We start from the raw sequence: 11,849 nt of genomic DNA on the forward strand, positions 1-11,849 counted from the left end.
AGGCTCCAGGCTCCGAGCTGGCAGTCAGCACAGAGCCCGACGCGGGGCTCGAAACCACGAACCGCGAGATCATGACCTAAGCGAAAGTCGGACGCTTAACCGACTAAGCCACCCAGGCGCCCCAGATCAGGACAATTTCTAATGGCAAGGCGGTCGCGGTAATGGAGAGATAAGCATGAACACAACTATTCGCAAAAGTCTTCGCTAAGTGTTGCAGTAGATTGTATATCTATCTATCTTTCTATTTCCGTAAGATGTTGGGGGAGGGCATCCAATTTTAAGTTATTTGCTAAATAACTTAATTCTGTTAATTAACTTTGTAATTTGCTAAAAAGGTAATACTCCTAATGGTGCCTTCATTTTACTAACGCCAGGTAATCCCCTCCATTTTACCAAACTTTCAGTAAAGTCTACGCCATCAGAAAAGTATTGGAGGGAGTGTTTTAGAGAAGAAGCAGGGTAACAAGGCCTGTGCTCCCTTCCTGGTGGTCGGACAGAGAAGTGAGCTGCGAATGACCAGAGAATGAGTGCACGGAGTTGGAGCTGGTGGTGGCCAGAAGACACAAACCCTCAAAGATGTCCAGGGCTATCAGTGGGCTCTTCCATCCTGAGATGCGGGTCACATTACTTTACACTGAATCTCCAAGGAAAAAGAGATTTCCAGCTGGTTCTCGAGTTACATTTGCTTAACCTCCTTTAGAATCTTAAATGTTCTGAGAGCTACTCCCTGGGCTGCCCCGAACTGACATCAAGTTTTGTGTGTCCGTGTCTCTCCCCATACCTCCCCCTTCTAAATTCCTTTCTCTCTTTAAAACATATTTTTTGGGGCGCCTGGGTGGTTCAGTTGGTTAAGCGTCTGACTCTTGGTTTTGGCTCAGGTCATGATCTCACGGTTCACAGGTTCGAGTCCCGTGTCAGGCTCTGCACGGACAGCGTGGAGCCTGCTTGGGATTCTCGCTCCCTCTCTCTGCCCCTCTCCCATTCGCACGCACGCTCTCTCTTGCCCTCCCTCTCCCCTTTCTCTCAAAATAAATACATAAATAAACTTCAAAAAATACATTAGGAAAAGAAAAACATGGTTTTTTCCTTTGGCATAAAACTTAGAGTGGCACCATATTAAATAATGCAAATTTCTACGGCTTGAATAATGGTGTTTATTTTCTTTAAATACGCTTAAATATGAAACAACAGACGGTAGTTCAGTAAACTCGAAACTACAAGCTGGACAGTAATCATAAAATCAGTGCTGATCATACAAATCAAAGTCTGCATAATAAAGAGGCAGAATAATTCACAAGAGACTTTGTATTAGTGGAGGACTATAGTGTCTATATTTTATAGTGGAGACTATAAAATTGCCTCATCAGCTTTGAGTAATAAATCATATGGCACCTGTGATTCTATGAGGATCAAACCTTTCTCATTCACCGGGGGGGGAAAAAAAAAGTTTACACAGGTTCCCTCCTTTGCATTCCTTGCTGTGCACGGGTATCTTCAGGGGGAAGGCATTCGGTGAACCAGGAGAGCCCCAGCTGGTGTGTAATGGAAGGGTGGTCCGGATTCACTGTGGTACCAGATAAAACAGATGTTTTCCCTAGGACCTGGAAAAAAAAAACAGTGGCAGCAACTTGGCAAAGCAGCATCCCGTTTAAAATGTCAGAGACGGGGAACTTGGGAAAAAGCGGAGTCAGGGGTTTTCTTGACCATGGAGCCCATGGGCGGCCCTCTTCTTTGGAAAGCGGCAATGCTTTGCACATGCTGGTTTTCCATTTGCACATGTTCTGGTGTGAAAGGGACATCTGTCCTCACAGCTGTTGCAAAAGAAAATAAACACGAGAATTCAGAATCAAGGACTAACTCCAAAGGAATAACTCTGTCCTGATTTGATTAAGTTCTCAAAGTAAATTTCCCAGATATGTATTTAAAATGTCAATATAAAATCCTGAATGCTTATTCTACATGGATGCAAACTCTGTGAAAGCCCGAACGGCAGCCTGTAAGCGTCCTTTATCGATGAGTTTCTTGCTATATACATCCAGCGCCATCCCCTTCCTCAAAGAGAAAACAATCACATGTGGACATATATTGAGAGAGACTGAACCCAAGAGTCTGCTGATCTGAAATCCACCCCCCAAATAACTGTTCACTTCTCATTAATTTTTTGCTTACGATCCATAACCCAGCAGTAACAGGCAGGATTTTCTTGATTTCACAATCAATCATCACTCTATATAATACTCTCACCTATTCCTTAGTCGCCAAACCTCTGCTCTCCTCTCAAAAAAAGGGGGGGGGTGGGGCTTGGGCACTAGAAAAACATGCTTTTGGAAGGAATCTCACCAAATTGAAATGGCATATACAGTAAACGTCAATGAATGAAGTTAAGGTGAACATGAAATGCTTTCACCTGCAGGTGTCTGGGTGAAATATCTTGTGCTTCTTGCAGCAGCTCTCCAGGCTTTCTCCACACTCAATGCAACTGCAGTTTTCTGGGTGCTGGATAAGCTCTCTGGGACACGGGGTTTTACACACACACTCACAACGATCTTCGTCAAACTTCATGTGCGGCCCACAGAGAGCCATTTCCTGGAGATGAGAGTGCTCTAAGCAGAAACAGAAAAGTGGCGGTTGAATGGCCACAGATAACGCCGTTGGTTATATAAAGCTGTCAAAGTTGGTTGTATACTTCCCATTATTCTAAAAAATTTTTTTAATGTTTTATGTATTTTTGAGAGAGAGAGAGAGATAGACAGCACGAGCAGGGGAGGGTCAGAGAAAGAGGGAGACACAGAATCCGAAGACAGGCTCCTGGCTCTGAGCTGCCAGCACAGAGCCCGACGCGGGGCTTGAACCCACAAACTGAGCCAAAGTCGGACGCTCAACCGACTGAGCCACCCAGGTGCCCCTACTTCCCATTATTCTAAAACGACCTGGATTCTCCCAGTCTCCATCCCTATAGAGGTTTGCCCCTAACCTTTTCACAGGGGGAAGGAGATTCATGTCTGATTTCATAATACAAATGCTGAACTCATGTGTTCTCTTAAGTTTGTGATAAAGAAGTTAAATTTTTTTATTAATGNGTTTGTTCTATCATTTCCATTATCGCTGCTACCGCCTCAATTCAGTCAGTATTTTATACTTTTGGGTGTAGATGGCCATCACAGATCTTGTCGTCACACGTTTTATCCCTTCAATCCATTTCCCACGATATTATCAAATGCAAATCTGATCACATCATTCTACAGCTTTAAGTTCTTTAAAAGGTTCCCCCCTCTTACAATAAAAGAGTATTTTCCCACGACGATATATGAGACCCTCCATGAACCTTCCAGACTCTTCTCTCTCCTTCTCCTCCCTCTCATAAATATCCTATAGTCCCCTACAGTCCATCCATACCAGATTAGACTACTTTTTATTCTCCTGATTATGCCAGCATCTCCAAGCCCCATGCTTTCAGCCTTTGCCCTTCTCCCTGTCAGTCATCTTTCCTCCCAAATATCTTTCCCAACATCTACAAGTTTAGCTAAGCGCCCTTACCCCATGCATATTTCCATCTTGTCCCTTCTTCCACTGCTTACATTTGTGTGTTTCCTCCACGAATTAAAAAATGTTGACGGTTATAGGAATCGGATCTCATCATTCTGACATGAAATGGGCACTTGATAGATGCTGAGTTCATTTGGAATAATAAAAGGGTCCTATAACGGGCTGAGGAAGACTCTGAAGAATCCCATCCATCGTTCCAAGACATTGGGTTAAACCATATGTTTTTGTCAATATCTGACTACTGACAATATATCAAAATGGCAATCTTGTGTTGTCTAATCTTATAGTTTGAATGGCTCTGTGACTGATGATCCTTGATGATATTCCACCCGTGTGGAAAGGCTGTTGGAAGGCTAAATCTGGGGAAATTCCTGAAATTGCACACAGAGGAAAAAAGCAAGCGTTGCAAGCCATATGCCAATAAGGCATATGCCACTTTGGGGCAAGGTGAGAATATATTATTCCCATTGGATATTCTTTCCTGATTTGTCAAAGATTAACTGACCATATAATTGTGGGGTCATCTGTGGGTTTTCCATTCTCTTCCACTGATCTATGTGTCTATTTCTATGCCAGTACCATACTGTTTTGTTGACCACAGCTTTGTAATATAACTTGAAGCCCAAATGTGTCCATTGATTGATGAATAGATAAAGAAGATGTGGTGTGTCTCTGTGTGTGTGTGTGTGTGTGTGTGTGTGTGTGTGTGATGGAATATTATTCAGCCATAAAAAAGAATGAAACCTTGCCAGTTGCCATGACAAGGATGGAGTTAGTATAATGCTAAGTGAAATGAGTCAGTCAGGTCAGAGAAAGACAAATACCATATAATTTCACTCATATGTGAATTTAAGAAACAAAAAAATGAGCAACTAGAAAAAAAAGAGGGAGAGAGACAGATCAAGAAATAGACTCTTACCTATAGAGAATAAACTTATCGTTACTGGAGGGGAAGGGGGGGGATGGGTTAAATAGGTGATAGGCATGAAGGCATGCACTTGTAATGAGCACCAGGGGATGTATAGAATTGTTGAATCACTACATGGTGCACCTGAAACTTCTATAACAGTGTATGTTAATTATATTGGAGTTAAACTAAAAACAAAAGAAAATGAATAGATTGTTAAAGTAGCCCTTAAAAGACTCACGTCAATCACTAGGTGGCGGTAGAGATTCACTGGGCCCACTTTAGGTAGAACCGATGCCCTTCTTAGGTGGTTTAAGGAAACACAGTCCACTGGGTGTCTGATGCTGAACTTGAGCAAGGTAGTTGGCAGAGGCTGGCCTCAGTCCTTAGGGGCACTCATTAAAAGTAACAGAGACTGGGGCACCTGGCTGGCTCAGGTAGGTAGAGCATACAACTCTTGATCTCAGGGTTATGAGTTCAAGCCCCACTTTGGTGTAGAGAATACTTAAAAAAAAAAAAAAAAAAAAAANTGGGTGTAGGAGGCCTGAGCGAAGCAGCAACTAGCTCGGGGGATACCCGGAAGTATGCTATACTGATTTCAGTCAGGGAGGGTGCTGGTGAGATGCCACGAGCTGTGCTCTCAGCCTTGCTTCATTCATCCAGCAATAAGCTCACGGGTGTTTTGTTTCCCCAAGTAAATCCTTGAAGTTGTGGCTGTCTTGAGGAATTTAAAATATAGAATCGGGACTCCTCAATTTTTCTCTTTTCTTTCTCGGTATTGTTTGTTTTAACAGGTTAAAGCAATGACCTGAATCCAACGAGATGAAATTCGACTGGTCTTGGAGTCACTGACCCAAATGTGCTCATTCAGGGAAGAGCTGTCATTGTAGGAAAGGCAGTGTAAAAACGGTGCTTGGGGAACAGTACGCTCCGTAGGGGTCATCAGTCTGATGGCGCCACCGGAGAAGTGACCGTGCTCCAGCTACCCCAGGCCTCTCCCTTCCATCACTGCTGCAATGTCCCCCGAAGCCCCCTGCCTCCTTTCGTGCCCTGGGCCAACACCTCCTCCTCTACCCTGTCCCTGGTTGACTGTGTTAAAATTCTACTCGGTGCCGTCACTCTGCTGCTTGAACCAGCGGACTGGCTTCCCTTGGCCCTTAGCGTTACATCCAACGTCTGGGGCCAGGTGCCCAAGGTCCCCTGTGAACGCCTCCAGCTCCCTCTCTCTCATGCACCCAGCCCCCTCCCATTACGTTCCCACCCACCGTGCCAAACTTTCTCCAGCACCCTGATGTGCTGCCTCCTCTCACTTCCAGTCCTGAGCACTCAGGTGTCCCCTGCGCAGAGCACCTCTCTCCTCCCCCCGACTCGTCGCACCCTCCGCGCGCACGTGCACCAGCTGAGGTACCCCCGGGATATCCCAGTAATAAACTGTACGTGGACTGCATGTTAAAATGATTAAATGAAATATACAAAAATTAATCGTACTTGTTTCTTTTGACCTTCTTAATGTGAGTACTACAAAATGTGAAGTTACATATGACTCTCGCTGAAATTCCACCGAACAGTCCTGTTCTGGAGAGAGAGGTTTAAGCTTCGGTATGACTTACTAACAACACGGGTGAGCCCAGGGTCACTGGGCTGCCTGTGTGTGTGCCAGGTTTCCCCATGACTGCATCAGCTTTCATGAAAACTTTTAAAAGGAAGCCAAGAGACGGAAGTCTAGAAAGTAGGATGTTATTTACGGTTTCTAGGATAGTATTCCATAGAGCTTAGTTCTTACAATGTCTTGCGTGTAGATCAGAGTTTGCAAGAAGCAAGGTTCAAAGTGCATGACTCCTTGTGATCGTTTTCAGTGGAATTGTGTCATGGTCTCTGGGAAATAAATGTTAACGGTGCATTCATTTTCAGCCAAACGATCATCACCAAAAGTCACAGCATTCTGAGTTCTGAGCAGTGATGACAATATTCAGTTCCCCACTCCTGAGAGCAACAGCTAACCACGGTTCGCTTTTACTTTGCCAGAAAAAGTTTTCTCCTACGTCCCGTTTTTTCTCAAATAATGTCACAGGCCACAGTTGGAAGAAACCAACAAGTCTAAACATACTTTCTGGGGGCGCCTGGGTGGCTTAGTCGGTTAAGCGTCCGACTTTCGCTTGGGTCATGATCTCGCGGTTCGTGGGTTCGAGCCCCGCGTCAGGCTCTGTGCTGACTGCCAGCTCAGAGCCTGGAGCCTGTTTCAGCCTGTGACTCCCTCTCTCTCTGACCCTCCCCTGCTCACGCTGTCTCTCTCTCTCTCTCCTAAAAATAAATAAAACATTAAAAAAAAAAAATAAATAAATAAACATACTTTCTGTTACCGTGAGCCTTTTATACAAATAGATCCGTAAAATGCGGCAGACTAGTGTTCAGCTCTGAAGTGGTTTGCATAAAAGGCTACCATTACCTTTCAAATCCAATGTTGTCAGATGCTCTAATCACTGGGCTTTTCTTTAAGATTAAAAAACAGAGTCATGCTTGTTTTGAGGATTGAATGAGTTGATAATACATATAAAAAAGGCTTATGACATTGCCTAGCCATAGTGAGCACTCAACAGATGACAGTTACAGGTGTTATTTTTATGATTGCTACTATTTCCTTACTGCTATCATTACCTTCCATTCCAACGAGTGGATTCTCCTCCCGTAAAACACATTTACATTTGTTGCTGTCCCATAGCATGTCAATAGGACAGAGTTTCTTGGAATGGGAACAGCTAGGAGAAGAGAACAAAAAAACAGACTTAAAAGCATTCAAGGGCGATCATACCTTTGGAACATTTTCTTTAACGCTGAATAGATTTCTGAGTGGAGGATCATTACGATTCTTAAGGAGCTTAATTCATATTTATGAACTGCATGGTATTAGATAGTAATTCTGTAATCACAAATGTTCTATTTGGGAACGAAACTGTAATTGTGGACAGTTATCATCTTTTAAAGAAGATTGCTGTTAAAACTGTGCAAATTGGCTGTCAACAGGGCTTATTTACCGGAATTAANCAGCATTTGTACTCTGCCCTGTGTTTCTCTATATGAAATTATTTTTTCCCAAATCAAAGATTCTCACCTTTGATTTCAGGACACTGCAGGGTATCATAATTTGTCTCATAAAGAACCACAGAATGCGCTGAAGAAAATTCCAAGTCAAATTAATGTTAAGCCATTTTAATTCAAAATAAGATGTTTCCATTTGGTTTTCTTAACAGGAAGGTCAGAAAAATCACCAAACTCAGATGTGGATACTTTTGCGGCTCCCCTGGGACTTGGGGACCCTTTTCACTCCCCAGTTTGGGGACTTGAAAGTATAAAGAGCCAGAAACGAGTTTCACGTCATGCCTGTTCTGGACTAAGGGAATGTGTGCCAAATCTGAGGCTAGTGTAGAGTTTTACAGCCGTACCAGGCTCTGCACATAAAGAACAAAGGTGGCTATAAGTAGACGTGGGGAGTTCGTGACCACTGAGTCACTGGTCTTTCCCCAACATACATCTAACACCCAATAAACAACATATTTGCCAGTTATTACCAGTGAGAAGCTTAAAGATGAAGAACTTGCAAGCGATGACTGTAAAATTAATGAAATATTCTCCACACACGGCTTTAGCAAAGGCAAGAACAAGTATAAACGAATACAAGAAACGCTTACCGATCTTCTTCTGGGACCTGGATGGATCTTCTGATAATGGAGTACGAAGGGCGGGGAGTCGTTGGCAGGCACTTACAACCTGTATGGTTGGCAACCTTAACAGGCACTAATTCAGGTACTGAGGTCAAAGGCACTGATATCTGAAAGAGCTAGAGGGGAGAAAGAGAACCATAACACATACATATTTTTAGGTAATAATCATTTCTACAGTCTGCATTTTTGCCTTGGTCCTTTATGGGACTGACTTTAGCAAAGCTGTCCATTAAGAATAGAACTAACGAGGGGCGCCTGGGTGGCTCAGTGGGTTGAGCGTCTAACTTTGGCTCAGGTTATGATTTTGCAGTTCGTGGGTTCGAGCCCCGCATCGGGCTCTGTGCTGACAGCTCGGAGTCTGGAGCCTGCTTCGGATTCCTTGTCTCTCTCTCTCTCTCTCTCTCTGCCCCTCCCCTCATTCACACACTGTCTCTCTCTCTCAAAAGGAAATAAACATTAAAAAACATTTTTTAAAGAATGAGGATAAGGGCTGGCATGATGGAAAGGATACTGGCCTGTGAGTCAGGAGACTGGGGGCTTATGCAACTTTACCAAGTATTTAAGACCAAATCTCTTGACTTTTTAGTGTCGCTCGTATCCCTGTAAATGGCACTGTTGGTCCTTGCTTCTGTTTTCACTTTGAGTGTAAATTATAAGGACTAAATGAAATCCTGGCTATGGAGTTTCTTTGAGACAGCGGCAAATAGGTTATTGTTCAACACTACGTACTGATCCCTTCTCATACCATCTCCATTGAAGGAATGGTTTCCTGTTCCTTGACTTTGGACTTGGCTATGTGACTTGCTTTGGCCAACAGGATGTTAGCAGACACGACACAATGACAAACGTGAACTGTGTGTGCTTTGTGGCTTGTTTTGTCCTGCACATGCCACAGCCATGAGAAGAGCATGATTCGGCAGGAGTGCTGGCCCAAGGGATGAGAGACACGGGGCCGGACATGGGGCCGGACCTGCACTCAGTCTGTAGCTTGGAGTCAAGCCCAGCTGAGCCCCCTCTGAACTAACTGCATCTTAAATGCATGGGTGGGAATAAGTCATTGTTGTTTGAAACCGCAGAGTTTTAGGGTGTTTATTATGCAGCATCACATAGCAAAACCGACTGAAACGAGATCATCACGCCCAGCCAAATAATTATAGAAAACATGAATACCATTCTATTTCTATATGCGCTGTTCTATGTTAATTCATTTATCCCTTATGACAACACTACACGGTGGGTTTTTATTTACCAATCCCCTACTCTGCAGGCGAAGAAACAGATGTACAGAGAGGTTATACTACTTGCCCAAGGCCACATAACCACTGATCGGAAGAGTGAGGATTTGAACCCAGGCAATCTGCCCTAGAGCCAGAGGTGATACTCTATGCCTTATTAACTTTTTGGAACAAAATTTCTGTGACCAGAAGAAGCAAGGTGGGATCTTGACAAGTAGAATTCAGAGAAATGACAATTGCTTTGTTTCTAGAGTGGCTGTCGTGTATGGACAAAACTGAACTTGATTTTAGTGTTCTGTTCATTCAATCCCCATTCCATGCAGTCCTTACTACACATAGCATTCATTTATTCACTTTGTTTCTAAGATGTAGGTCATCTAAATAGTCCATAACTTTGGGGTGAGAGGTAGTTTTTTTTTTTTTTAAACCACTGTTCAAATGTTCAAGAATGCATATTTGGCAAGAAACACTTCTGTATACTTACTTAAGTACATTCTTTTTTAAAAAAAAAATTAATGTTTTTATTTATTTCTGAGAGAGACAGCATGAGCAGGGGAGGGTCAGAGTCAGAGGGAGACACAGAATCTGAAGCAGGCTCCAGGCTCTGAGCTGGCTGTCAGCACAGAGCCCGACATGGGGCTCGAACCCACGAACGGTGAGATCATGACCTGAGCCAAACGACTGAGCCACCCAGGCATCCCTTAAGTACATTCTTTAAAACTAATCATTTGTTGAGTACAGCAGTCAAAATAAAGTACTCAACTATCTATTAAGTGGAAATGATCCATTAAAGTTGTGTTTATTCTGACCTTTTGATACGTAATAGAATTTCTATGAGTCTAATAAGAGAATGTTTTTAGAGTGCTTACTTTGCATAAACTTCAACTTGTTGAGAAATTCTTCAGCTCTGCTTTAGGGAATAACGTGGTCCTGAGCAAAGCCTCTTACATTATGCAAGCTTTATTTCTAGTGACAGTTGATACTTAGCCATACTTCTGTCATTTTTTTAGCTCCTGATTGCCAAACAGTAAGAGGTCAGAGCCTTTACAAATTCCAAGATTCACTAAAAGAATTTAGAAAAAGAATCTCTATAGTTTGTGGGCCATTTTAGGGGGCAAGTGGACCAAAATGAAGGCTAAGTTAACCTATTACCAAACAAATGAGCATTCCATCCTTTCCATCCAATTAAGATCCTTACCTACTGCAGATATATTAGGTACATACGTAATTTTATTGTACTACCTCTGTTCACAGTCACGAGGAGGATACATTGCATAGGCAAATGGGACAATTAAATGAATATATCAACATGCGCAAGGAATTTGCAACCCAGAGCCAAAAGGAATGTATTTGGACTTACAGCCTTTTCATACGTTTTCCTAAGTTTGCTGGTACTGCTCTGCGATATAAATCTATTGTATTTTACCAGAATATAGTAGTGACAGAAAGAAAAAAGTACCTATGGGGAGAAAGATTTTACAAGATGGAGAGGGAAGAATCCTTTCTTCCATGGGGACTACAGAATTATTTTCAAAGATCTTTCCTCTTTCGCGCTAGATACGCTCCGTTTGTCTCTCCCCCCCCCCAAGAGATGCCACCCTCTCTCCTTCCTTACCCACTGGGCTCTGTGTCTCCTGACGCTGACCTTCAGGTCCCCTTGCATCATCCACCCCTGCCCCCGACTCCCTGCTGCCACCCCTGCAACCGGTCCCGAAGCCTTCTTCTCCCTTCTCTCCGGGTTCCCGAAACCGCTTCAGCCCCTAGCCTCTTCGGTGCAAGGGTGAGATCAGCTCCCCAGTTTTGGCAGCTTGGGGCATGTCACCAGCCCTTCCTCCATCCCACGGCCCCACCGGTTCAACTCTCTTCTCAGTCACTCCGCTCGAACACCACGGAGCCCAACGAATGCCCAGAGCAGCGCAGACGTCTTCATTCCTCTGGTCCTCTGCCCTGGTAGCTCCCGTAGGACTTTCTGAATCTTGACATTATAGCATCAGAGAGGCTAGAACAACATCACACGCTGCACGGTGAGGTTTTTACGTATCCATCCCTCACCTCTACAGGTGAAGAAACAGATGTGCAGAGAGGTTCCAGAACTTGCCTAAGGCCGCACCACTATTGATTGGAAGAGTGTGGACTCGAACCCAGGCAATCTGCTCCAGAGCCAGAGGGACTTCAGGCTCTGGAGGCCCACAGACCTGGATTTGAATCCCAGCTCTGCCACAGCTGAGCTCTCTGAGCCTCCGTCTCCTCATCTATAATAAGATGCCCTCTTAGCTCGTTGCAGGGATGGAATGAGATGATGCCCATGAGATGTTCGGCGCGGGGCGCGGCAACCGGCTTAGCTATGGCCGGCAGCACGCTTGTCCTCTGGGCTTCGGAGGGGGCCGCGGGCGGGTGTCCCCTTACCTGTTTGGAAACGTAGGAGGTGCTCGTGTTCATGCA

The 11,849-nt window shown here is 44.1% G+C and overlaps 1 protein-coding gene across 1 annotated transcript in view; it reads right to left on the reverse strand.

The window, feature by feature from the left end:
* Positions 1 to 1,176: 1,176 nt before the first annotated feature.
* The window catches only part of VEGFD (vascular endothelial growth factor D), a 25,029-nt gene continuing 14,356 nt past the window's right edge, over positions 1,177 to 11,849 (reverse strand). Inside the window, 5 exon segments of the mRNA XM_077769647.1 lie at positions 1,177 to 1,811; positions 2,408 to 2,603; positions 7,109 to 7,209; positions 8,140 to 8,288; positions 11,814 to 11,849. The exon segment at positions 11,814 to 11,849 is cut by the window's right edge and continues 19 nt beyond it. Coding sequence (XP_077625773.1) covers positions 1,688 to 1,811; positions 2,408 to 2,603; positions 7,109 to 7,209; positions 8,140 to 8,288; positions 11,814 to 11,849 — 606 coding nt within the window. The 3' untranslated portion in view covers positions 1,177 to 1,687.

The sequence above is a fragment of the Crocuta crocuta genome, unplaced genomic scaffold (assembly GCF_008692635.1).
Source record: "Crocuta crocuta isolate KB4526 unplaced genomic scaffold, BGI_CrCroc_1.0 scaffold1171, whole genome shotgun sequence".
NCBI classification, from domain to species: Eukaryota; Metazoa; Chordata; class Mammalia; order Carnivora; family Hyaenidae; genus Crocuta; species Crocuta crocuta.